General features: G+C 52.7%; 1 protein-coding gene across 2 annotated transcripts; it reads right to left on the reverse strand.

Moving 5' to 3' along the window:
* Nucleotides 1-651: 651 nt before the first annotated feature.
* PAPSS2 (3'-phosphoadenosine 5'-phosphosulfate synthase 2) lies at nt 652-26,239 on the reverse strand. Of its 2 annotated transcripts, XM_086900008.1 has the most exons (13): nt 26,130-26,208; nt 12,661-12,766; nt 11,042-11,277; nt 10,217-10,355; nt 9,837-9,955; nt 9,604-9,717; nt 8,851-8,962; nt 7,205-7,225; nt 5,541-5,746; nt 4,755-4,890; nt 3,546-3,814; nt 2,831-3,060; nt 652-2,660 (listed from the first exon to the last, which is right to left on the reverse strand). In XM_086900008.1, the coding sequence occupies exons 1-13, from the start codon at nt 26,148-26,150 to the stop codon at nt 2,519-2,521; spliced, it is 1,851 nt and encodes a 616-aa protein (XP_086756134.1). In that variant the 5' UTR covers nt 26,151-26,208; the 3' UTR covers nt 652-2,518. The 2 variants fall into 2 exon arrangements, with proteins under 2 accessions (XP_086756134.1, XP_086756135.1); XM_086900009.1 differs by lacking the exon at nt 7,205-7,225 and having other exon boundaries at nt 26,130-26,239.
* Nucleotides 26,240-27,617: the final 1,378 nt, after the last annotated feature.

Below are 27,617 nucleotides of genomic sequence, written 5' to 3' on the forward strand. Positions count from 1 at the left end.
CATTCAGGGCCTGCTCTCACCTAGGGCCTGTTCCACCTGAGAAATTCCAGGGAAAGCCTGGGAAGCTCCTCCTGCACCTCCTGCCTTTCTTCAGGCTGCTTCCTGCTTGGTGAAACCCCAGCACAGACAGGTCTTAATTTGCTTTAATTGGAGGGGTTCAGTGTCACTCCAGGAGGGCACAGGAACAGCCGGGGGCAGCCCCGGTCACTGCCTGAGCTCGGATCCGAGCCTGTGCCTCCAAAGCTGCCTCTCCCTGCTGCCCACAAGCTCATCGGGGGCTGCCTGAGAGGCACCAGGAGCAATTGCTGATTGCCCCTGGGGGCAGTTCCTGCAGCTGGAGTGCAATTCCCACTGCTCCAGGAACTCTTCCATACTTGCCTGCTCTTGCTGCTGCTGCGGGAGTCCCTGTCAAAGCACAAACCCTCTGGCAGCTTCCTGGAAAGGCTGAGGAAGCGGCGTGGTTTGGAATGTGGCTGCTTTAATTCCACGGCTCCACAGGCTTGGTCCAAGCCTCAGCATCTGGTCCTGACTCTCTGAAGGAGGGAAGAGAGCTCTCCCACAGCTCCAGGGACAGCAGCTCAAGCACAGCGTTGCCGAGGCTGAGCGAGTCTCCAGCAAATTTCCACCCAAAAATCACCAAGTGAGAGCTACTTTCACACATATAAATATTTATTTGTACTAAAAGTGAGTGTTTCATAGAGTATCGAGTTCAGAATATATTAAATCATGAGATGCATCAGTTGAGGTACAAATTCCAGTCTCATGTCTTTAATAAATAGACTATAAACCCTCCAGTCCACGTGTTTTAATCAGAGGTAATCAGGACACTACGCTGGTTTAAAATGATAATACAAAATCTGTATTTGGCTGTGATTTACTGGGGGGGGGCAGCTTTTAACAGTGGGTTATTTTACGATGAGCAGCAACAGTGCTGTTTCACTCCTTAAAAATCCTAAATGGGAATATTGCTTTTGGCTTCCTGCCAGAGGGGCTGGCTGGATGAGGCTGGAGCACTGTCAGCTCCCACGGAGGCTGCAGCATCTGCCCTGGGGTAAAACACAGCTTTGCTCCAAAAAAAATAAAAATACTTAAAAGCCCTTTTGCAAGGATATTTTCCAGTCACAGACAAAGGCTTGGACACCGTGGCCTCAGCAGAGCAGGTTCCTGCAGCACAAGTGGGAGTGGGTTGGTTTTGCTGAGCGTGGATCCATCCAGAATTAAAACCAGAGCACGAGAGGAGAGGAACGCTGGTCCCCGCTCATTGGGAACGCATCCTGACGGGTCCTGGGGCAGCTGCTAAAGCAGACCAGCTGCAAAAATCACCGAGTGAGACCATTGCTGTCATTTTACCAAGTGCTTGGTTGTTTTCCTCTGCTGCCACCTCAGAGCTGGGGAGGCAAGGCAGGAGCAGCCCCGTCCCAGGAAGCCCCCGCTGGCCAGCCAGGAGCTGGAGTCAGCGGAAAAGCCTCAGGCACGGCATAGGCAAAGTCCATGTCAGGATGAGGGTGGGGAAGGAGATAAAGTCCGGGGTAACTTTCCACAGCCAGAGCTGGGAGCAGCCCTGGGCGCCGGCTCTCAGCAGCAGCACCCCTCAGGGATGAGGGGCCCGAGGGCTTTCCTGCCATCCTCTGGCTGTCCCCAGCAGCCCCATCCCACAGACACGGAATGAATCGGGTCACCTGTACCCACACAGGTGTGGATGAGGGCAGGAGCTTCAGCCTCCTCTCAGCTGCTTCTCCAGATCCACCTCGCGCCGTGTCTTTGCTGCTTTGTCTTGGATTTGCCTTTGGGATGGGAGGAGTGTGGGCAGAGGGAAGGGGGCTCCCATCCTGCCCACCTGAAAGCACAGTGACAGCATCCCTGACTTTTCCTTGCTGTCCAGAGCTTTCTCAGGGCTTTATGGTGCCTCCCAGGACAGTTCCCCTGCTGAGCTGTGGGTGCAGGGATCAGCATGGCACAGTCTCAGAGACAGCTGAACTCGGAGCAACAGGAATGCGCAGCCTGGGGTTTGTTTGACCAGAGAGGTCGAACAGGAGGAAAGAAGCAGCGAGGAATTGGCTCAGCCACAAGGAACTGGCACTGGTCACAGCTGATCTTAGAAAGTCCTTTGTAAAAAAGGGCATTAAAAAGATTCTGCCGTTAATTAGCAAAACCCTGTCTAAGGCACAGTGTGGAAAGGCACTTCTTCATTTCTGCTCCAGGCAGGGCACAGGCAGGATTTACCCTGGTCCGAGGCCCCCCCTCTGCACTGGGAGCTGCTGTGTGGTCCTGGCAGCACCGCAACGATCCCGGTGGCACGGGCCCGCTCCCCATCCCTTCCAGCTCTGTGGGAACTCTCCCAGCAGCTTTAGGGGGAGAAGGACCAGGCTCCAAGTATTTCTGATTGGTAAAAAACACTCTGACCCAGGTAGGAAAATCCCAGGGTCACGCCAAGTGATCTGCGTCACAGGGAATCAATCGATCATTGCTCACTCTTAATACAGGTATTTCCAGGGAGGGGGAGGAGGAGGAGGAGGAGTTAATTCTTTTTTTCCAGTGACTGGTAGTACGTGGTGAGGACTTTCCAGGCTTTGGGGGCCATGAAGCCGTCCGGGGGGTTTTCCCCTTCCCGAGCAAGCTTCCTCATGCGTGTTCCTGAGATGAAGTCAAAATCGTCGTGCCTGTGCGGAACAGAGACAGGAGACATCAGCACAGCTGGCCTGAGTCACCCCCCAGGGTTCCTCATCCCAGAGGAGCTGGAGTGTCCGTAACACAATTCCAGCTGCGGGAATGCGCTCCTACCGCCTCTCAGCCTGAGAAACCCCACCTTCTGAAGAAAGCGCTGCGTTACCTTTTGGAGTCGTAGAAATCCATGGCTCTTTTGAGCTTGTTGTAGGCAGCCACCCGGAAGGGGATGATCTCCACCGAGGTGAGGCCGGGGGCCATGCTCAGCACCTTCCCGCCGTGCGTGGCCTCGTACAGGTCCTGCTTGGTGTCGGGGTGTGGCATTCCCGCCGGGTCGCGCCCCACGATGTAGAAGTTGGCCCCCGCAACCATCCGGGCTCGGCAGTGCCACTGCACCTGCAGGGAGTGGCACAGGGGCTGAGGGCTGGGGCACAGGGAGGCTCTGGGGACCCACAGGCAGGGTGTGGGAATCGGGCCGGGTGCGATCTGGCGGCGAACGGAGGTCGCAGTTTGAATTTTCAGCGTGCCAAAGCGGTGGCCCCCAGCACACAGAAGGGGAGGTTCAGCATCTGCCCCTTTTCAGCCCACTGATTTTAGGGACAGAAGGGAAACCCCTGGGGACAAACAAATGAACATTCCTGCCTGCCAGAAAAAGGTGAAGCTTGTTTCTGTCCCTTCTCCCCAGCCCAGGAGAGGATGGGAACTCTGTGGGGGGAACACTGCAGCAGCGAGTGCAGGCAAACCATGCAGGGAGCTAAGAGTGGGGACACGGCTCCAGCCCCCTCCCAGGGTTTTCCAGAGCTGCACAGGCAGGCTGGGAGCACAGCTCCCATGGACAGGCTTCCTGCCTTGCCCTGCTCAGCATCCAAGGGCTGTGTTACCTCCGTGGGGCCGGCGTAGAGCATGGGAGAGGGGAAGATGGCCACAATGGTGGACTTGGGGTCCAGGACTTGCTCCTCCAGCACGGCCGCGTGCTGCTTCATGCGCCACTCCAGAGGGACATCGTCGTCCTTGGTCCACCCCCCCAGGGGGTGCAGCAGGAGCACAGGGTTCTTGTAGCCCCTCTCCAGGAGCTGGCGCCGCGTGTCCTGCATGAGCAGGGCGTGCCCGTTGTGCACGGGGTTGCGCAGCTGGAACGCGAAGACAGCATCTGGAAGGGAAAGGTCAGGGGGTGACGGGCCTCATTCCTCACCCTGGGCTTCCACATGGTCCTGAGAGATCTGTGTGTGCCCTGCCTCCGTCCTGAGAGACCCATGTGTGCCCTGCCTCCATCCTGAGAGACCCATGTGTGCCCTGCCTCAGTCATGACAGACCTGTGTGTGTCCTGTCTCCACATGAGCAAGGCCCTGAACACCTCAGCTGAGTGTTTCACCCTCACCCTCCCAAGGTTATTTTCACTCCATTCCCTTCCTTTGGAGCCCTATCAGCTCTCCTGCAATGTTTGTGCACAGCACTGGACACCTTCACTGATGTCATAAGTGATCTGTCACCTCCCCAAGCTCAGTGCCACCTTCAGGAGGGCCAATGCTCTTTCCCCAAGGTGAGGGTGGGTGTTTGACCTTTGCCAGCTTGTTGGGACCACATTGGATGGGGCTTGGAGCAATCCAGCCTGGAAATGTAGAAGATGCCCTGCCCAGGGCAGGGAATGAGATGAGCTTTAAGGTCCTTCCAACCCAAACCATTCTAGGATTCCATGGCACAGAGAGCTGGGAGAAGCTGGTGTCTACCTGAGTTGTGCCCCAGGTGTGAAGGCCAAGCAGGTCAGTGCAGAAAGGATCTGACCTGTCAGGGGGGACCTGAACAGGCTGCTCAGCACTTCCCAGCCCCCAGAGCAGCTGTGGGAGGACACAGCCAAGCACTGACCTAGCCAAAGAGACCCTGTGCTACTTTTTGTGCCGTGCCCTGAGTCTCCTTTACTGCCCACCCCCCCAAACAGCCCCGTCTTGGAAGCATCCAGAAGCCACCTGGAAGTGCTGTGAGCTTGGGAGCAAGTCCCAGATCATGCTGGGATCTGGGATCCAGATCGCACCAAGGCCTGGTGGGGCAGGAAGAGCCCTGTCACTGTCACTGGTGTAACCCAGGGCACTCACCAGCATTCATTTCCCTGAACTTCTGCTTGAGAGCCAGCGGGGTCAGGCGGTACTGGTCGAGCCCATCATTCCATTTGATCTTCTCCAGGACCTGCAGGTCTCCACCAACCAGCCAGTCTCCACTCTCCATCACCATCTGGGAATTACACACACCTTCAGTGCAAAGGGGACGGCACACCTTGTCCCCCTCCCAGTCTCCTTTGAGAAGTGTGAGGCTCAACCCCATTGTTGATGGCCTTCCCTTCTGGCAGGTGGAAAACATCCCTGCAGTGCCCACCTGAACCGAATGCCACGGGCAGCAAAACCTCGTCAAGGGGGCAGCAGCCACCCAGTCCCCACCCAGCTGGGTGCTGGGCTCCCCTCTGGCAGCCAGCAGTCTACAGGAAGGCAGAGACCTTCCTCCACCTCCCTCTTTGCTCCTTCCTCCCGGGAATACGCAGGAGGAAGGAGCCTGTTGCAAGGCGCAGGCCTGCTGTTAATTAATTAAACGAGTCGTTTTAAGGGAGGGGACAGAACTACCACAGCTGTAGCCTTTTTAAGCAGAAAGCTCAGGTCACTGTGTGAAGCCCGAGGGATGATGCCCCTTGTGCCACCACAGACTAAGCGAGAAGAGAGGAGCTGTAAAAACCCAACAACCCTGTTGGCTGCCTGTAGGGAACAGCCAAAAAATTCAGTCCTGCCTGTGCTTCCCAGCAAGGAGCAGGGCTGCAAGCGCAGAGAGACACCCCATCACCCTGGACAGAACCCTTGGGAACGTTCAGCTGGAGAGGGAGGCCCGGTTCCCACCTGGATGTGCGGGTGGCGAGGGCAGGTGGTGCCCCAGACGCGGGCGCATCGCTCCTCTTTCCTGTGCGCGAAGAACTCGGGGCCGCGCAGCACCGCGACCCGGCGGCCCTGGAAGCTGAGCGCCAGCGCCTCGCTGCCCTCCAGCCGCTGCTTGTCCTCCGCAGACACCGGCAGCACGATGGGGATGCTCAGGTTCACCACGCCGTCTGCCGAGAGACGGGGAGAGGAGTTCAGCACGCCCAAGGGGACGCTCGGGCTCGCAGCCCTTGAAGGCTTGGACACCTTGCCCGCGCTGAATTTAACGCAGAATTTAACCAGCCCCAGAACACGGTGAACACAGGTTTCCGTGGGAAATCGGCCATTGCAGCATTTTCTCTGCGCTGCTGGCAAATGGTGATGGTAGAGGAGTAGAAAAGCTCCTTATCTAAGGGCCAGAGATGTCTCCAAGGCACCCGGGGCATCTCATCAGTTCCTGCTGCCTTTCCCTGGTTCCTCTTCCTTAGCTGCTTGTGAAAGTGAAAAATTTACATGTGCTTGCACAACACAAGCCTGGCTAATTGAAAATTTTCAGTGTGCTTGGAAAATGCCTGCTCCTCCAGGAGAACCACCTTGTGGAGATGGCTCCAGTCTGGTGTTCCCTGGAGCATCCCGTTCCCTGCACACCCCCTGGGCTGCCTCTTCCACCACACTCAGTCTTAATTTGGGGTTTTTTCCCCTTTTTTGTCTTTTTTTTCCTTTTGGGTTGTTTTTTTTCCTTTTTGGGTTTTATTTCCTTTTTGGGTTTTATTTCCTTTTTGGTTTTTTCCCTCTGGCTATCTCTATACTGCTACTCGTCTTCTTTTACATCTCTGCGCTGCCCATGTTTAATCTGTTTTCTGTGTGAGTCTCTAAGTGCACACATAGTTTCTAATTTCAGTGTTGTCCCCAAATAGCCTGAAATCATCTTGGTTTTAAACCAGCTCTCCCAATTTCCCAGTGTCCTGCTGAGGTCCTCCCATTTCTCCTTGGATATTCCAACATTAATATGGGAGAAACGTCTCTCCAGTGGGTTTCCAGTCACAAACAAATCACTGATTCAATTTGTTCTGATCTGACTGAAATCAGTTTGGGCCCTTGAGAGTTCTAATTTGAGGATTTTTGACTATGATATAGATTTTTACTTTAATTTTTATTAAAATATTGCATTTACTTTAAATTCATGACTGGGTATCATTCATCAGCCAGGCAGCAATTTTCATGAATAATCATAATTATATTCACATGGGATCCAATCAATATCAGCTTCATACATTTAAATCATAGTAATAATGAATCAATGAAGCCAGAACCGGGGGAAAAATGTATTATGAAACCAACAAATGCTGCTGAGAGCGAGGATCTTCAGGCTCCCTTTCCAAATGCAGGATGGAGAGGTAACCAAAGATCACTCCAGTGCAGGTAATTACAAAATTACACAACTGGGATCTTTGTGCAGACTGGTCCCTAGGACACAGGGTGTGTCGGGCCATGTCATAACTGCCTGGATCATAAACGGGTCATGCCTGCAAATAATTTCATAATCATTTCAATAGTTTAGTTTTCTTAATAAATCTCAAAAAATTATAGCCAAGAAGAATCTCAATTGAGGCAATTTGTGCAGAGCCTGAGAAGGGTTCCATACATACCAGCTACCGTGCGCCTCTTTCCTGGGAGAACACAAACATAATTAAGATAATTAATGCTCAGGGGCACGTTACAGAAACCATTTCAAGACTCAAAGCATTTAAAAGCTCCTGTTGGTGTGGCTGTGGTCCTCCACAGTGCTAGCACAGCTCACACCGAGTGTGACCAGCACCTCCACTGTCACTGTCACCCCTGCCGACAGCTGTGGGTCACCGGTGCATTGCTGCAGATCCACCCTCCCTTCCTGGCGGCCCTGCACAAAGCACATCCCCCACCTGCTGGGGCATTCAGGAGGGATTTACTGCAGAGCTTGAGTAAATGCTCCCAAAAAACCACAGGAGCTGCCCAAACCATCGCCCAGCCCAGGGCACAATGGCTCTGGGAAGAGCAGGCTCAGGCCTCTCCTTGGCAGTGCCAGGCCCAGCCTCAGCACCTTGAGATGGAGCCCTCCACCACTTCCCAAAGCTTGTGCAGGAGCACCTGGGTGTTCTCTTTCCCACTCAGATGTCACCCTGGGGGCCTGACCACACTGATGCAGAGTTTGGAGACCCCTGTGGAGACAGGGTGCACCAGGGACCGATGCTGCTGCCCTCTGCTACACAGACCTCGCTCTGGAGAGCTCACCCCTCTGCAAAGCTGCTCTCCTGGCCTTCATCCCTGCTCCCACAGAGCTCCACAAACCCTGAACATCCACCCACAGAGCTCAGAGATGTGCTCAGGGATGTCAGCAGGTTTGGGTGGGGGCACCCCAAAACCAGATACGCTTTGAGCCTCCGGCGCAAAGTACGGGGCTCTGCAGCAACGTGGCCGTCCCAGGGCACTCTGTGACCCCTCCAGGCACAACAGGCAGCTCAAAGACCACAGAGGAGGCTCTGATAACAGGGGCATGTGCTTCTGAATGCTGTTTGCACACTGGGCAGGAGGTGAAAGGCTGTGGTGTGTCTGGGAGCAGAGCCCCCACACAGACACTCCTGCGGTGCAAAGTGAGCAGTCCTGAGCTTTGCCTCTGCTGCACGGTGCCCAAATCTGAGCAGCAGCAGCAGCAAATCACTGCCCTGTGCGACCACAGGATCCTCTAGAAGGCATGCAGGGCTCTAAGGGACTTGCTCACCCAGGTCCCCGAGGGCAGAGATCACTGCCAGGTCTACAAACCCCAATGTGAGTGCCCCAAGTGAAGTCACAGCAACAGCGTCCACAGCTGAGAAACGGAGTGGAAACTGCTGTGCCCCAGTCTCAGCTGGGGATGCTCATCACCTGAGCCCTCTTTGCCTCTTCCAGGGTCAAAGCACCTCTAACAGGTGACTGCATAGGGAAATCAGATTCACTTTACCATGTTGGAGAGGCAGGGAAATGGGGTGGGGGGCAAAACAGGCTCTGCTCCTGTTCCCACAAAGCCTTCTCTCCTCCCACCCCCAGCTCAGCCTGGCAGCCTCCCTGCTTCCTTGGCTTTGGGCTTGCATCTCTATTTACCCTGCTACAGCCAAGCACGACAGGAGCCACACAACCACTCCTGGAAGGTTTGAGCAGCACCATGTGAGATGTCAGAGCTGTGAGCCAGGGCTGTGGCCACAGCAGGGTGACCTTGGCCACCTTCAGGAGCCCTGGTGTGTGCCCCAAGGCAGGACAGCAGGACACAGGGGATCCATACCGTTGAGCAGGGTGCCAAAGTGCAGCACTTGCAGGTACTCTGCCTCCCGCATGAATCCTGTCAGAGGAGTGGCCCAGCCTTCGCTCAGCACCTGCACCCACTGCAGATCCAGCTGCAAAACAAACCCAGGGGTCACACTCCTGCCACACTCCTGTCACCGTGTCACGCTCAGAGGTTGCTTTTCCTTCCCTTCTGCTGAAACGGCATTTTCATTTTGTTTTGCTTCAAATACAGCACATTCATTAGGAGGAGAAAGACACGGGGGATGTAGCTCGGGGCTTTTTAAGCCAGACTCACGCACTTTCACAGCAGGATTTAGAATCCCAGAATGGTTTGGCCTGGAAGGGACCTTAAAGCCCATCTCATTCCACCTCCTGTCATGGGCAGGGACACCTTCCACTATCCCAGGCTGCTCCAAGCCCCATCCAGCCTGGCCTTGGGCACTTCCAGGGGTCCAGGGGCAGCCACAGCTGCTCTGGGCACCCTGTGCCAGGGCCTCCCAAGATCCCATCTGTCCCTGCCCTCTGGCAGTTTGAACGTGTGGGGCTGTACGAGCACAGCAGAGGAGATCGCAGCACAGGGTGGAGGCACGGCAGAAAATGGCTGAGGATCAGGATCCCACCTCAGCTCGCCATAAACCACAGCCACAAAAGATCAGGGCCATCAGAAGAACACACACATCCCTCTGGAAACATCCTCCTGGAAGTTTCCACCCTTGGAATAAATAGTGTCAGTACCCGTGTGTGACAATACCTTAGTGATCTCCACCGCTGGCAGCTTCTCTGCCTCAGCCCGGACACTGCTGAGCTTATCCTCGGGCACAAACAGCTCCAGAACATCCTTGACTGAGCCTTGGGGCACGATGTTCTGAAAGACAGAGACAGGCGGCGCTTGTAACACGCTGGTTTTTACAGGCACACCAAAAAGGCGACGTCCCAAAGCAGGCTTCCAAAGCTGCCAGTGATGGTGACACAAGAGTGACCCACCTGTGCTTGGAGGAGCTCCACGACCTGCTGGATGCACTCAGACACCGAAGCAACGTTTGTTTTCACCACCAGCTCCGGAGCTTCGGGTTTCTCATACTCTGAGTCAATCCCCGTGAATCCTACGGGCAATTAACCCCCAAATTAAATTTATTGAATGGAACAATCAGTGCCTTAGAGCCAAGAACGCTATACAAACAACCTGGGGGCATTCAACCGTGCTGGGTACAAGTGACACTTGTGACAGTAAGATTAGGGGAACAGGATCCTCTTGTGCACTACAAAGGGCCTTTAGACACCCACCCCTATCTGTGGCACTGCCAGGACGAGGCAGCCAGAGCTTTGGCAAGCGAAAGGCAAAATAAGATCCCACTCCTCTGTACCTTTGATCTCTCCAGCTCTTGCCTTTTTGTACAGGCCCTTCACATCTCTGCTTTCACAAATATTTAGAGGAGCATCTACAAAGATTTCGAAGAAAGGAAGTCCAGCTGCCTCATGAATTTTTCGTGCGTTTTGACGATCCTGTTAGAAGAAAGATGGGAAAAACATGAATTGCAGCATAAAAACCTCCCTGGACTTTGACACAAGTAAATTAATCTCTCTTACAGATTTTATTAAATGTACACTAGTTCTAGTAAGGGTTTTTCATCTCACCTTCTTCCTTTCTTTTAAAGATACTTTAAAAAAAAAATTGTCAAAATCTACAACTTCAATCTGTTTTCATCTTTTCCCATGCAAAACCTCAAGATCTTTTTGTTAGGCAGAACAGCAGAACTTTAGATTGTGAATAATTATCTGCCCTGTGTCGAAAGGGTCAGACCCCATGATCTTAGAGGTCTTTTCCAACCTTAGTGGTTCCTTGATTCTACGAAGAAAGGAACTGCTTGCATCAGCCTGATAACAGCAGCTACGGAAGAGAAAATCGCAGCCAAATCTTTTTCCAAAAGAGCAGCGACAGCTCTAGGACAGGATGCTGCTTCTGTGACCCTCTTCTGCTTCTGAGGAGTTAATAGCAGGGAGATCTTAAACTCCTCTTGGCTTTTCATCAATTTGCAACACTGAATTTATCCAGCCCTCCAGGCTCTGCTCGCGTGCTGTCGTGTGTCAGTGGTGTTCTACGAAGCATCCGAGGGTGGATTTAGGAAACCCTCTCCAGAAATCATCTTCATCCTCGGAGGTGAAGCTGAGAAGAGAGCAGGATCTCTTACCTTTGTGAAGGGGGAGATGAAGCTGGTGATGCAGATGAGCCCCGCGTCGGCGAAGAGCCGCGCCACCTCGGCGATGCGCCGGATGTTCTCCTCGCGGTCCTGGGCCGAGAAGCCCAGGTTCTTGTTCAGGCCGTGCCGGACGTTGTCGCCGTCCAGGGAGTAGCACGGGATGCCGTGAGCCACCAGGTACTCTTCCAGAGCAAAGCCAATGGTTGTCTTGCCAGCTCCAGAAAGGCCTGGGGGAGGCAGAAAAGTGAGGGGTCAGGTTTGAGGTCAAGAGACCGTCAAGGTTTGAAAGTGAGAGCGCAGCCGTGACACGGGCGGACCAAATTCCTTTCTGTCTGAAGTCCCTCACCTCATTCCTTCCTAATGGAAGTTGAATTTGTCCTCCACAGAGCCCTTTTCAACCCTTTTTGTTGAAGGGCATGAGAAAAGCAGCTACAGCCCAACCTCGGAGGGGGTCCAACCCAGCAGTGCCTCTTGCCGGGCCGTGTTGGGACACGTGGGTTCCAGGATGCAGGGGAGGGTTGAAAGGATGCTGCTGGATTCCTTCAGGTCTCTCTGCATCTTCCTTCCCCTGCTCCCAACTGTCAAGAGCCAACTGCTCTCCCATTCTGAACCCAAGGAGAGGCTCTTGCTGCAGCCACGTGGAGTGGGACAGGCTCCAGCAGCAAAGGCCCCTCGTCACCTCCTTCTCTAGGTGCGTATTTCAAAGAATAATCGTCAGCCAGGCGAGCTCAAACCTTTCAGACACGAGATTTTTGAGCAATACTCAAAAAAGGAAGGAAATTGCCTTGGCTTTGGTTTCAGAAACTATATAAAAGCAGATTGGGCACTTCAAAATTGAGGAGGAGAACAGAACAGAAATGTGCTTTAATCCAGGATCTACAACCTAAGGTGACAGGAAGGCAAATCAGAATGGCTTTACAAATCCTTCCAAGCACGTCCTTCAACATCTTCCAGCAGCCAAAGAAAATGCCAATATTTAACAAGCAAAGGAACAACTGGACAACTGGCAAAAGACAGACTTGTCTAAATATTAGAAATGAGAAATTCAACTGTCATTTCTGGCAGCCCTTAATCCTCAAACAATGAGTTTATACTTCAAGGCAGAAGAGAAGGGCAACAAAACAAATGCAAGGGATCGCTTCAGCGTGACTCTGTGGCTGGGAGTGTTTGTTCTCCAGACAAGGTGGCTGCCTCAAACACAGCAGACCTATATGTCCCAATAAACTTCCCACCGCTCCTGAATGAAAACATCCGCGTTTTGGACAGCCCTGGGTATGTTCCACTGCCAAAGGCTGGCTGGATTTGAGCCAAGGCTTCCTCAGATACACACTTGGGAACAACAAGTGCTACCCCGAGGGCCTCTGACATGTTCAAAGGAGCCTGATAGCAGCTGGGAAATCCATAAAAACATTAGTTATGGGCAGCAGCTGCCAGGGAGAACATCTTGCTGCGCCAGCACCGCGTGTCTGCGTTTCCCACGTGGGGATGTTTTGCAATTCCCGGCTCGCAGGGAACGCTGACGTTTCCTGCAGATCCCAAATCCCCACCTGCCAGCCGTTCTCATGGAGTTTCACAGGTGAGGCCACGCTTTCACACCCAGCCAAAAATACCTGTGAGCCAAACCGTGCAGCCTCGGAATCCTCCCCTGGTGCCGACAACTTGTCCTCTCTTAGTCCTGCTGACATGATGGGCTTGGTAAACCACGTTGGTGGATCTCTGAGAAAACAGAGCAGAACAAAGCGCTTCTGTTACCTTTGCTGCTCTCAGTGCAAAAGGAAATCTCTGCTGGGACAAATGGATGGGAGGGAAATGCGAATTCATTAATGAGCCAGCATGGTGAACTCCGGTGCTTTGGCCTGAGTTGGATTTCTGCCTCAGAAGCGCAGACTCATTTTTTGGAGGTTCTCTGCCTCTGCCCAGGGTGCTTCTGGTGGTGATGCCTTTGTGCCAGCAGGGAGGAGGGAGAAGGTGACTGGCTCTGCTGGAGGAGCACTGCCAGGTGACTGATCCCCCTGCGGGCAGGCAGGACACAGAGTCTGGGCAGAGACAGCCTCCCTGCCTTCTCGACAGTTTCAAACACAGACAGACTCACCTATTATTTTAATCAGGCTTGAAAAACGAGAGCGACTTCAGGTGCTAATTTACTGGCTGTGTAACAGGAGAACTGCAGCTGGGGCAGGAGCAGCACCGAGCTGGGCACGCCATGGGAGGCAGAGGAAGCCACCCCTGACGTGTCCATTTGCGTTCCCAAGCAAACAAAGTGCCAGCACAACGCTGAGCCACAGGCCTGAATTCTGGTGCTTCCTAATCCTGGTGGTTCCTAACCTTGCTGAGCCCGGAGCCTCTGCAGGGCTGCAGGTGAAACAGCCTGGCTGTGCCCTGCAGCTCCAACAACACCACCTCCACAAGGAATGTTCCACTTGAAATATCCACAGGACCCTGTTAATTGTGAGGATGATGCTCCCAACTGAGGCATGCAAGGGAAAGAACAAGGAGGATACAAGGATATAAATATATCCTGGATACATATGCAGAGAGAGAGAGAGAAGAGAAGGTTGCACAGAGACCTCATGGAACTTTCCAGTATCTGAGGGAGCCTACGGGGAAGCTGGAAAGGGACTGTTCATCAGAGGGACAGGACAAGGGGAATGGGCTCAGACTGAAAGAGGAGGGGGAATTTAGGTTAGTTATACAGAAGAAATCCTTCCCTGTGAGGTTGGGGAGGTCACCCAGAGCAGCTGTGGCTGCCCCTGGATCCCTGGAAGTGTCCAAGGCCAGGTTGGATGGGACTTGGAGCAGCCTGGGACAGTGGAAGGTGTCCCTGCCCATGGCAGGGGTGGCACTGGGTGGCTTTAAGGTCCCTTCCAACACAAACCATCCTGCGCTTCTATAAAAAGCCCAAAACATCTCTAGACCTGCCCCTGAGAAGGTGAGTGAATGCTGCACATGCTGTGACTCAGAGAATAAGAGATAAATAGCTCAAGACTTGGTTTCTGTGGTTTGTTCCATTTTGTGGTATTTTCTTCTGCGGGGGGGTGTGGGTATCAAAACTTTGAACATTTTGAGCTCGCAGAGGTGAGACAGCACCACCATGGATTAATTTTCTCCCATCCCCAGGGGTTGAGGCCGTGTCCCGCGGGAGATGAGCCACGATAACGTCCGTGCCTCGGGAAGATGCAGGATCTGGCACACTCCTACACGGCTGATGTAAGGAAAGTGTTCTAAGTACAGGCTGCTGTGCCATAAATCTGCACTGGGTGAGCATCTCAGAGCTCTTATTTTGCATGCTGGCACCTTTGGGAGCTTGGGAAAGCACCACGGAGGGAATTTTTGCAATTCAGCAACACTGTCACACCTCTCCCACCTGCTGGGAGCTCCAGAAGGTACCAAACCCCTCGGGTTTTTCTGCTCTGTTCATAAACTTCCCAGGAAACTCTTCCCAACCCTGAGCAACTGGATGGCTGGGCTGGGAATGGACTCTTGAGTGGGAAAGACCAACTTCCCACCTCATCATCCACCAGCTAGGGATGGTTTGGGAAGCCAGAGATGAAGCGTGGTGGAAGGGAATGAAGGCACCAGGAAAACTGATCATTAATGGCCTGAGAGCAAATCCTGGAGAGATTTTGCCTGGGAAGAGCATGTCCTGCAAGAGGGTGTGGAGACAGAGATAAGCAGGGGATGGGGTTTAATCAGATGCAGGGCTGTGCTACTGATTTGACTCTTGGGGTTTTAACCCTGTCACGGCAAATCAAACATGTTTAAGTAGATAATAATAAACCTGGATGTTGGGCCCTAAAGCAGGGACAGTTTAGCACACCAGAAAGCAAGTCTTGGAATAGTCTGGGTCAGTGAAATGAGGTTTGGGAGAGGAACTTCTGAGTTATAATTCAGCCCCAAACAAGGCTCCAAACAAGGCAATAAATGTCCCAGCAGCATCTCCAAAGAAGGGCCGTGCATCCCCTGCCAGACAGATGGTTAAAGATGACACCACCACACTCTCCCCATTCCTTGGAAATCTGCTGTTTGGCCCTGTCTGGATGAGCTCAGTGCTCAGCCCACCCTGCCTTACTTCATCCAGGAAATGAGAAAAAAAACAAACACGTCGCTCCAAACCTTGGACTGAGGCTGCAGCAGACCAAGAAACCAAATCCTAACTCTGCTTTTGGTCTCCCCTCCCACTGAACCCTTCCATGAGGTTGGCAAACAGGGAGACACCAAGATTTTGGCTGTCTTTAGGATCAGGCTTGACTGAGCTGCCCATCAAGGGTCTCTTGGCTCAATTTCCAAAGGGAAGACGCTTTTCATCAACCACTCTGGTGGGACAAGGTGCTGCCCTGCTGTGTGAGAGCAGGTTGCAGCCAGAGCCCAGTGATCCTCCTGAATAAAGAGATGTGGCCTCTGAGATAGGAAACTCTCGCTGGAAATTAGGAGCCATCAGTGTCCTCTGCTCTGAGAGCCACCATTGCTCAATTCATAGCATCCAAAAAAGTGACCTCAGCTCCTTCTGGAGTAATTAGCCCTGGAAGGGAGTAGCTGTGCTTGCCCACATAAATTACATGTGACTACTCAAGGAGATCTTATCAGGGAGCATCTTCTCACCTGACAGTTAAAGGCACGAGGTCTGTGGGGCCTCTCCCAGACATCACTGATGTTTGCTGGGAGCAGAACCACTGCACATTTAACAGAAAATGCACCAGACAATAAATATTTATAATCCTAGACTTATTGAGGTGTTGAGCTTGGAAAAGACCTTTAAGATCATCAAGTCCAACCATCAAACCAGCACCACCACCGTGTTCACCACTAAACCATGTCCTCAAGAGCCATATCCACATGTTTTCTGAACACTTCCAGGGATGGTGGAAGTGTTCAGGTTCACCACCTGCCTGAGCAGCCCATTCCAATGTTCTACAACCCTTTCCATGAAAAAAAGTTTCCTAATATCCAGTCTAAGCCTCCCCCGGCACAGCTTGAGCCCTGAGCCTCCTTTGCTCCAGGCTGAGCCCCTTTCCCAGCTCCCTGAGCTGCTCCTCATCACAACCCCTCCCCAGCTCCGGTGCCCTTTTGGGTTTAGGGTTGTCCCAACAAATTGCATGGATGTTTTGCCATCTCCCACTAGGAATCCAAGTATAAACTCTGATCCTTGGGGCAGCAGCTCCTCCTGCCTCCACATCCCCGGTTCTTCAACCAGCACCTCCATGGCTGCACCACAAGTGGAAGCACGGCAAGAAGCAACTGCAAGTGCCACGTTGCACAGCTGAGGGGTGGAAATGAAGGACATTTGAGAGATCCCCACAACACCCTCAGGCCAGCCCTTGTTCAGAGAGGGCAGAGCTCTGTGATGCTGCAGAAGGAGATGAGGCACCAGAAAGCCGCGCTGGCCGTGGCGGTGGCCCAGCAGGTCCCAGCCCGTGTCCTTACGGCGCCCTCACTTCACCCCTGCCTGCTGCAGCTGGCACAGGCACAGACCTGGAAGCTGTCCAGGAGCTGCAGCAGCATCCTGCTCCGGAGAGGGACTCGCTCCCAAAACCAGGGATGGTGCTGAGGCTGCGGAGCTCCGCGCTGCGAAGGGCGCGTTACTCACCCGTCCGGCTCATTCAGCACCAGCATCCAGCTGGCAGCGCTCAGGGCCCCGGGGAAACCCTGACCCTACAGCCAGGGCAGGGTCAGGACTCCCCCAGCTGCCTTTTTATTTATAGGGCAAGCTCACAGCACCAGGAATATGATTCATTTTTTTTCCAGTCGAGCGTTTTACACACGCCCTATTTCGGTACCGCGGCCTGGACATGTCTCCAGGAAGGAAAAATTAGATCAAAATAAAAATAGAGGCTTTCAAAACGTTTTCAGCTGATCCTATTTGCAAATGGTAGAATGGGCTTTTAAAATAATAGAATGATCAAGCAAGCCTTCATTTGCACAGGCAAGCTGTGGGATCAAGCACATGGAGGGATTATTGGGGTGTCCTGCACAGGGTCAGGAACTGGACCTGATGATCCCTGTGGGTCCCTTCCAGCCCAGGAGATTCTTTGATTCTGAGTTTGAAGTCAAACATTTCCCTAAGGCTCAGGAGAGGGAGCTACCCTATCATTAAAGAAACTCTCCCAACTCCTGCCATCATACTGAAAAAAAAAAATAAATTAAAAATATTTGTTCATACCGGTTGCATTTGAAGTATAAAAATTACATTTATCAAATTTTTCCTTAAAAAATTATTTTCTTCTATCAGGGCTGCTCTGGAAAAAGGGCAATATTGTATTCATGAGCAACCAGAGGGGAAAGCCTCCTGCAAAAGTCTTTTGCTGAAGAAGAGCAAAAGGGATACTCCAAAGAAAAGGAGGAAGAGAGGGAAAAGTGGGGTTTTGTCTGTGGCAGCAAAGATTTAATTACAATCGTATTGAAGAACAATGGAGAAACCTTGGCATCTCTCACATCCTAGCTTAGCTCTTGTAACCCAAAACCCATGGACTTTCCCCAAATATTCACTTACTGCACTGAGGCAGAAAATGCCTCAAACCCAGCCCCATTCTTCCCCAAGGGAAAACCCCAGCAAGGCAGGGTTACCCTGGAAATTCTGCCCGTTTAACCCCTCAGGATGCAGGCCCGGATGGGGAAGTGGGACCTTGCAAGCATCTTTCGTACTGCCCACCTTCCTGCTGCCATGCTGCTGTCCCCTGCTGTGCCACCACCTCCCTGCTGCTGTCCCTGCTGTGCCACCACCTCCCTGCTGCTGTCCCTGCTGTGCCACCACCTCCCTGCTGCTGTCCCTGCTGTGCCACCACCTCCCTGTTTCAATGCTGGTGTCCCTGCTGTTCCCTGCCCATGGGATGAGCCTCCTTTCCCAGCTCCTGGAGGTGAGCAGGAACCTCTCCAGACCGAGCTCTGAGGTTGCCAGCATTCCCTGTGCTGGGCAGGATGCTGGACTGGGATCCCTGTCTCCACCCCGTGCTCTGAATAAAGCCCAGCAGACTCAGTCTCTCCTTGGCACTCGCAGCCTGCTCCTCTTGGCATCGCCCCCAGGGCCCTGCCAGGAATGAAATACAGGAAACCCTGAGGAGAGAGCAGCAGAGCCATCCCAGTGCCCCAAAACAAGCGGCCTTTCAGCCTGGAGACAGACAGCTGGAGGTGCCAAACGCCGCTAACACACGAGATTTTCAAGCTGCTGTTAAACTGAAGCCGTGTTTTCTTAAGCCACAAGAATTTCTGAGCCCTTAGCAAGACCTTATTTGCTGATGGCAGCTCAAATATTTTCCTCTTGGCATAAATTCGCAGGGCTTGGGTTGTCACAATCGAGTTTTATACAACGCTGGCACACGAAAAAAAGGGAAGAAAATCAACAAAACCAGGCTCACGTTCCAGTAACTTCCCAAATCAGATGCTGATTTCTACACTGTGAGTCCAAATCAGCAGTTGGGTACTGAAATCTGCCTCTCTGAAGACTCCCAGCTCAGGCGTTTCCTTATCTTGGAATGAGATGATGTCACTACTCCAATTTCCTCGATGCAGAAAAGCTAGTGACTCATCCTGTGCTCCTGCATTTTTGGGATAAACTTGTAAGGCCAGGACAGATGTTATAAAAACAATCACCCCCCCCACCATCTTCATTCCTGAAATCTCAAAGGACAGCTGCAGGGGCAACAAATATTTAACAAACAAAGCATTTTGTCAGGCACTGACAAAAATGACAATTTAAACACAAAAACCTCTCCATGGTTGCCCAATGTTTAATATTCAGAGCGGCTCTGCTAAATGATCTCCCCCAGATGAACCCTCCTGAGCAGTTGGGCCCCTGCTCCTTTTGCAAACAATGGGTTTGACATTGCAGAAGAACTGCCTTGGTTTGATGCCTGCCAGGAAAACCACCCAGAACACACAGCTCTGCTTCCCTACCTTCCCCTGGAGAAAAAGATCCTGTTCCAGAAATGAGAAACTGAATATCAGCCCCTCAGGTTGCAAGGACAAGAGGAAAAGAAGGCACAGGTACAGATTCTGACCACACATTAACTTCAGTGACATAAAGATTTCCAGGTAGGAATTGTATTCATGTGTAAATTTATTGGTTTTTTTCCCCCCTGAATATGAGATTCAGGAATTTAAGTAGTAGGTTGTGGTTCTGTATGGCAAATCTGGAACTGTACATGCCCTGCCTCCTGCCATGGCAGGACAGGCACCCTAAACCTGAAAACAGGTCTCAGTGATGTGAGACCTTTTACTGTGCCCGACACATCCCTCTCAGGAAAGAAATCCTCTGTCTTTAGAGAAGCTCCAGTGGTTTCAAAAGCAGCAGGAGCTGCAGAGGATCTGTGTCTCAGGCAGCTTCATCAGGTTTTAAAATACATCTATTTCTGAGCCCAGGGCAGGGAACGGAGCTGGGGAAGGGGCTGGAGCCCCAGGAGGGGCTGAGGGAGCTGGGAAAGGGGCTCAGCCTGGAGCAAAGGAGGCTCAGGGGAACCTTCTGGCTCTGCACAACTCCCTGACAGGAGGGGACAGCCAGGGGGGGTCGGGCTGTGCTGCCAGGGAACAGGGACAGGACAAGGGGAAACGGCCTCAAGCTGTGCCAGGGGAGGCTCAGCTTGGACACCAGGAGGAATTTCTCCATGGCAAGGGAGCTCAGGCCTTGGCAGGGGCTGCCCAGGGAGCTTTGGAGTCCCCATGCCTGGAGGTGTCCAGGGAAGGGCTGGACGTGGCACTCAGTGCTCTGGGCTGGGGACAAGGTGGGGATCAGACACAGCTTGGACTGCATGGGCTGGGAGGGATTTTCCAGCCTCAGTGATCCTGGGATTCTGTAAAAGAAATTCTTCTGTGAGGCCTCTCCTCTGCAGGACCTGGTGAAAGGGAAAAGCTGGGCTCCAGCCCAGGCTGGTGGGCTCTCAGTGCTGTGGCCACACTGTGCCTCTCCCTGCTCCAGGTTGGATGCCCACCCTTGAACCCGGAGTTTTGTGCCCCGTGTGCCTGACTTTGCAGTGGTCAGTGGTCACCAGCTGGCCATGGGACACCTCTCTCCACCTCAGCACCTTTTTTAGGGCTTTCAAAGTGCAAAAGCAGCAGCAGGAAGGAGCGCAGGGGAACTCGGCCAGGAGCACCACACAGGACATGGTTAAATGGGGGAACTTTGCCTGGCGAGCCAAAAGTTCACTAGGCTGGAAAAAAATCACGACAATGAATTCAGGGAAGGAAAATTCATCAAGGACTATCAGGAGGAAAGGCACAGCCTCTGGTATCTCAGGTCATAAATCAGTGGAAAGGGGGACAATGCACTGGTGTCCCAGCCATAAACTCTTTCCTGGCTCCCACTCTCAGCTGCTGCTGGGAACAACAGACAGGGCCACATCGTCCCCTCACTCAGCACCTCCTCAGCCCCCTTGGAATTCCTGCTGGATAAGGACAGGGCTGTTCTCACTGCTGTACCACTGAATGCACCTCTCTAGAAAACCAGCTTCAGGAGACAAGCACAAGCTGAGGACTTCAGGAGGATGAAGTTTTCCTGCCCCATCTCCCTGTGCATCTGAGCCCTACAAGCTGCAGCATGGGCTTTCAAATGTGTGAGTGCACACAGGGTCACCTAGACCCTGGCCTAGGTCAGCACTGAGGATGTTGGACTCTTCCTGAACGAGTGGATGCTCAGCATTTCCCCCACCCCTTCCCAAAGCAGGTGTAGACACAGCCCTTGGCCATTCCACGCTGCTCAAAGGCTGGTCCAAGGACAGCTCCACATTTTCCTCGCAGATTATTGTTAATTGGTCCCTCAAAAGTTCATGCAAACTCCCAGCATCTCTCAGAGGGCGGCATCACCCCAATTTTACAACCACAGAAGGGTAGTGGTGAATGAGACCGACAGCAGATGAAGACTTCAGCTCCCACAATATTTAAGACGTAAAAATGACATCGCTTGTTTGAAGAGCAGCCCCCCCTGGACTTCAGACTGCACCTCTGAGAGCTCAACACCCCTCCCATCCATCCCCAGGGTCTCAGATCAGCTTTCCAGAGATGCAGTGAGCTGCCCCAGCCGTGGCTGGAGGGACTCATCATGCCCAGAGGCGGGTGCCCAGCTCAGCCCTCCTCAAAAATGACTTTTTCCCCCCTCCTCCCATGCCCACTGGCAATACAACCTAATGATCTTCCCATCAGAAGGGCTGGGCAGGCCAAAAAAATGACCTCCCACCCAAACAAACGTTTTGCACCACAATGGGAGGCTAAAATACAGTTTGATATCGAAGAAAACATTTTGTTCTGCCAGAGAGGCCGCAAAGACCTCCAGGTCAGAAAGTCTTGGAAATGTGGGTGCAGATTGCTGTTTTCCAGCAAGGCACAGAAAAAGCTCATCTCAACAACCCCCAAAGCGCTGCAGCTAGCAGAAAATAAAATCAAATCCGTGTAAACCAACTCCTTCCTCAAGCTCTGCTCTCTAAAGGCATTTTGGCACCCACTCAGCAGACAAAGCTTTTGACACATGGAGCTGTAACCGAGCCAAGCTGCGAGCAAAGACCACTCTGGGAGGGATAGGAGGCAGTGCTAGCAAGGAACTTCCAGCCCCACAGGCAAATCCCAACCTCCCAGCATCCCGTGGCATGACGCACACCCAGGGCTTTTTTTTTTTGCATCCCTCCTTTTGTTAATGATACACCCCGTGTAAATTTTCACTTGGAAATGATTAAGCTGTGAAACCATTAAGGAGCTATTTCTCACTCCCTTCGGCTGTGACACCCTGCTCACGATAACAGCAAAATCATAAATGGTAACTTGAATTACACAGCCTTTTTCTTAATGGATTTTTGAGAAGCAAAGTGTATGAGCAGCGTGACCAAAGTACAGGTTCAAGCATTCACACAGGCCCTGCACGCTTCTTATCTCTGGGGACACATAGAGCTGTAAGTTTATCTAAAACACTTGGTTTCAGATAGGCAAGGGCTTTTCATTTCTAAAGGCACCCTCCAGTCTCAATATCAGCCCAGTTAAAATTAAAAAAAGAAGCAAATATTCCAGTGTTTGTCTTGAAAACCCTCCAGAAAAACAAAATCCCCGTGGCCTAAATCTAAGCTGCAGCTGCAGTGCACATGTCTGGGTGGTGTGGGTCCTTCAGCATCACTTGCTGATGGAGTAAATGCTCTTGCAGGGGCATGGATGGAAACCTACACCTGCATTAGGGGTTTTAGCACGGACCTGTGACCGGCTGTGACTTGATCTGTGCAGCCTGAGAACCAGAGGAGGCTGGAGGCTGTGTTTATGCCGGAGCCCAGCAGCAGGACAGGAAGGAACACGCTGGCTCCCAGTGCTCCCACTGCAGGAGTTACAGCCGGGTTTCTGTGCCTTGGCCACCCCTCTCCGGATGGCAGCACCTCTCCAACCACCAGCAGCACCAGCAGAGGTGCTCAGACCACACCACCACGCTTATTTAATTCCCCGACCCCTGGAGGGCTCAAGCATGGAAAGGAGAAGGCATTTGTATTTAGGAATTTGCAATTTTTCTTCCCTGAAATCCCCCGAACTGAGCCTGCCTGCTCTTACAGAGCAGAGTGTAGTTATTAAACACTGGTCTGCCACACTGGCAGCCCAAGAGAATGAAACAGCAAGGTGGGGGCAAGAGACTGAAAAGAGAACTTTCTAATAGGGAAGGGCTTTAGAAGAAATTGGAAGAAAAAGGGATGAAAGTTATAATCAATAAAGCAACAAAAGTTGCTCACCTTTCCACGGTCTGCGAAGAAAAGAGATACAAAGCAACCAAAGTAACAGAAAATAACCCAAGAAATCCCAAGCATGCAATGAGCAGCTGGAAAACAATCACCTTTGGATGTCACGGTGCAGTGAGCTGGGCAGCGTGCTCCACAGAATAAATCATGCTGTAAGAGCAAGCAGCTTGTGACTCGCTGGACAGAACATGAGTTTTGGACAAGTCACTTTCTTGAGTGACTCAACGCAGGGCAAGCCACACTAATTCCCTGAAATCAGGGCTTTGCTGCCCTGTCCCCCAGGCAGTGTCACTGCGATGAGCTACTCGGAGCTGCTTTGAAAATAAACATCTTTCAAGTTGTTTTGCTCTCTGCATTCAAGGCAACAGTTAAGACCAAATGTGAGAGGAGATGAATGCACGGATTGGGTGTTTTAATAAGCTTTTTCTTTCATGTTGCTTGGCAGTTAAATTGATGGAGATGTACATATGTTCCTGCTCCGCCTGGGGTATCACTCAGTCCATCTGAACTCTGCCCTGCAGCTCTGGTTTTTTTTTCACCGTGAGAGTAGTTTTTAGGCAAAGAAACTAAGCCTCTTTCCTCAGGGTTGACATCTGATCTTGTGGGTTTGTTGCTCCTCTTTAGAGAAACTTAAATAAGCCCCCACCATTTGCACATAAGCCCTACCCAAGCACAAGTGAGCTAGCAGAAGCCCGAGTGACCCGCGGGGCTGCGGAAGCACATCCCGCTGCAAGCCAGGGATGCCACACCAGCCGGATTCCTGGAGATGCTCTGCCAGCCCAGGCAGGTGACAACCCTGAAACACTTCCCCTGAAACAGGCAGCTTCAGCACCGGGCTCTCATTCTCCCCAAGCAAAGCAAAGGCACCTGAAAAGAAACTTCACCCAAAAAGCTGCAAAGGCACCCGAAGAGAAACTTCACTGTCCGGGGGCAGGACCCAACGCCTCCATCCCAGGAGATGCGCTGAGCTGCACTTCCCACACAGCCCTGGGGACACAGAGCAGGGCAGAGTCACCCTGTGTCTGTGGCTCTGGCCTCTGTGACAAGCTTCCCTGGAGCTTCCCTGGAGCACAGGGCACCGGCCGTGTCCTCCTGGCCCTCAGGAAAACGCCGCTCGGCGGGCACAGGGAGCGAGCTGCGGAAATACCTGCGGGGAGAACCAGCTGCTCTTTCGACAGAGCTCAAAGAGCCCCTCAGCCCTGAAAGCCACGCTGTGCAAGAGCCCACACAATAAACAAGAGCAGGCCCACAGCCCCACCTCCCTCACTGCACTCCCTTCACGGTGTGCTTGCTCCTGAGAGCAGGCTTTGCCACTGAGGCACACAGGAGGGCTGTGTGAGGAACACCAAGGCCTCAAGGTCATCCTTACAGAGCGTTCTTCTGCCCAAAAAGTCAGTCCTGAAACTGGCCAGAAATCAATGCTTTCTGTCAGGGAGGGCTGGGAACAGGAGGGTGCTGCCTGGCACGTAGAGGACTTCATGCCTCTTGCAGTGAAATGAGCAGAAATGAAGAGAGCACAAAGCGTTTCCATATTAACCGGCCAAAGAGAGATTCCTGCACACCAAGGCTCTGGTCCTCACACCAGGCAGAATTAAGGTGCCATTTTTAAGGACAGCACACGCAGAAGTGGAAAAAGAAAAAAAAAAGTTTTCTTCTTTACACCTTACCGTATTATCAGTTAATAAATAGGTGTGCAATTAAAACATCCTCACACCACATTCAAACTCTGAGAACATTTATTCAGGCTGGATTTAGGATTTAAATCCTGGCCTTCTAGTTATCCAACTTGCAAAATGAGGAACGTTGCCAAATAGCACAGTGGTTCATCTCACAACAGCTGGCACTGCTGTTGCCTTTCCAAAACTGACAGCTGATCAACATCACCTGCAAAGCCCAGCTCTGACATCCCCTCAGCTGGTGAATAAAGCTGGTGACAACCAGCCTCACAGAACCTGGTCTGTGGGACAAAGATTAACAGCGCTCACATCACGGAACTGTGATAAAACCCGAGGTTTTTGTAGCAACAAGGATTATTTAGGAGTAATAAGGATTTGTGTTATTGGGAGAAGAAAGAATGGGGAAGAAGAAGGGGCAACAGAAGGATAATCCTACTGCTGTATCAACTGAGATTTCAACAGGATAAATGATTGTGTCTTCATTTTAAAGTGGAACACCTTTGGCTGTTGCAGCTATGAAAGGCGTCACGACAAATCGTCTGTGGGCACAAAAACAAAAGTCAAAGCGAACAAAGTGAAATTCCCTATCCCTGCCTTTGATATAAAGTGGAGATGGTTGAAACCGAGAAGCTGCTGAGGTTGCAGGTCGGAGACAGAACTTCCTTTACGTTCTGTGCAACCGCATCTTCCTGGCAGGGGACTGGAAGATCACTAATGGGACATCACCATCGCTCCCCAAACCTTTTGTAATTAGCGAAATCACGCCTTTTCTCACTCCATCAGATACCTGGCAGATAAAGACACCAAAATCCGCCTACAGCTGTCAAGCTGATAGCATCTGTTTTGACAGCCACGGCACAAAGGTCAGTCACAAACTCGCTTATAAAGGTCATTTTTCCAGCAATAAACAGAACTCCCATACACAGCCTACGGCTCGCACCTCCCCTGCCTGAAATAATCCCTAAACCACAGCTTTTTGCGTTTCCAAGAACACCCCGCCACACAGGCGTGCCTTGTTCCGTGTGGTTTTGGGTGCATTCCTCCCAGGACAGATTACCACTGTGTCCAAAATGCATCAAATCCATCGGAAAACTTTATGGCAAACTTAAAGAAAAAGAAAACCAACCAGCAAAAAGCAGCCCGAGAGACTTACGTCAAGATTTCTTCTGGTTCTGATTTAAAACCTGGAAAACGTATGCACAGCCAGAGGGACCCAGAGCTCCCATCCCAGATGCAGGGAGTAGGGGAGGGCAGCTGGCAAGCGGAACGCGATGTCTGGCCGCGGCTGCGATTTGCAATTTTAATTTCTAACTGAGCTGTGCCCTGCCTGTGATCACTTCTCTTGGCTGCGCTCGTTCCACAGCGGTGCCGAGAGCCCGGCAGTGCCGCTCACAGAGACTCCTTTCCCCGGCCGGCACCGGGACACCCAAAAAGCCAGGAGCGAGGCCTCACGCCGGGCTCCTCCCGGAGGGGGCACCCGGCTGGGCACAGCGGGACAGGCGCGGGATGCGGCCGAGCGCCGGCGGAGGATGCTCGCACCGTGCCCCGCCGCCCGAGGGATGGATGGGGCTGGGCAGCTCCGGAGCGCCGCCGGAGCGGCCCGGCTGCCGCTGCCCGGGGATCCCAGCGCAGGACAGGCAGAGGGACAGGCAAAGGGACAGGGAGAGGGACAGGGACCGGCAGGGACCGCCCGCCCCCCGCTGCCCGGCGCGTCCCTACCGTGTGCTCGCCGCTCGACATGGTGCTGCGGCGGCGGGCCCGGCGGGCCGGGGCTATAAGGGCTGCGGGACACGTAGCGCGGCCCTGGGCCGGCCCCTCTCGCCCTGCGCCCGCCCCCGCCGCCGCCTCCTCCGGCCCGGCCCCCGGGGAAAGCGGGCAGGGCGCTCCGGGCCGGGGCAGCGGCGGCCGGACCCCGGCAGAGCCGCCCGGGGAAAGCGACCCCAAACGAAGCGCTGGGGGCTCTCCTGCCACGGCTCGACGAGAGGGAGGAGGAACAGCAGCCCGTACTACACCAGCGAAAAAGCACCTCCCGAGGATGATGATGATGATGATGATAGAAATGATGTTTAAAACCAAGCAGTGCTGGAGGCTGGTCCCTGAGGGTTTGGCCGAAATAGCGAAAAAGTTGGAAAGAAACACGGAGGAGGCTCCCAGCAAACAAAGTGCAGCAGGCGAGGGGAAGAGAAACCCCGTGAATGACAGCTTTGCCCCAGATCCTCAGTTTTCCACTGCTGGAAAAGCTCAGGCCCCAGCACTCTGCTGAAACAGAGGAAAGGGCAGGTGATGTCCCGGTGAAGGGAAAGCACAGCACAGCCCTGAGGATGGCCCGTGAGCCAGGGACAGAGAAAGGAGGATCCTGGTGGGTGGGTAATTCTATACCTGAGGGTGAATGGTCCCATCCAGCACGGCATTTGTCCTCCTGGACCACTGCCCCCCTGCTCCATCCCCATCCCTGGATCCATCCCAGGGCTACAAGGATGGCTGTGCCAACCGTGCTGCCTCTCCTCTAGGAGGAGATACCTCACTTCTCACGGAGCCTGGAAGAACAAGCGCTCCCTCCAGGTCCAACACGCTGAGCCTACTTGGGGCAGCTCCTGGGACCTGTTCAGCACATGGTCACCAGCTGTCCGTAAAATACTCCTGTTTCATCTCTCTCCTTCATCCCAGCAGAGTTTAAAACCGGTGATGCCCCGAGTGAAGCCCCTCAAAGGAAAAAGATGTTGGGGTTTTGCAATGCTCCCCAAGGTTCATTCTCCTGGTGAAGTCCTAACACAGAAAATGGGAAACCCCAAGGGACCAGTGAAAGGATAAATGGGGTTCCTCAAATGAGGTTCTGCTGCAGGAAGAACGGGGCCCGCTGTGGGAAAAACAAGGAGGTGAAGGAATGGGGCTGGAAGGAGGCAACAGCACCTGCTCAACCAACTTCCAAAGCCAGGCAGCTATTAGAGTGTGATCAGCTATCAGCTGAACTAATCCCCAGTGTAATTCCAGTTAAACCCAGGGCATTACATTCGGGATTAACTCAGCTGAATAATACCAGGGTCGTTCTTTAGCATCACTCATTCCCTGCTTTTCCTCATATTGTTTTTCTCAATTAAGGGCAGATTAAATTTCTGCCATAGAAACAGCACAGCAAGGTTGGAAGAACAGGGAAATCGGAACAGTATCCATTGGAAAAGTCCATCCTGGTACATTTAAATTCACATC

This window comes from Cyanistes caeruleus, chromosome 8 (assembly GCF_971803275.1).
Source record: "Cyanistes caeruleus chromosome 8, bCyaCae1.hap1.1, whole genome shotgun sequence".
Lineage (NCBI taxonomy): Eukaryota > Metazoa > Chordata > Aves > Passeriformes > Paridae > Cyanistes > Cyanistes caeruleus.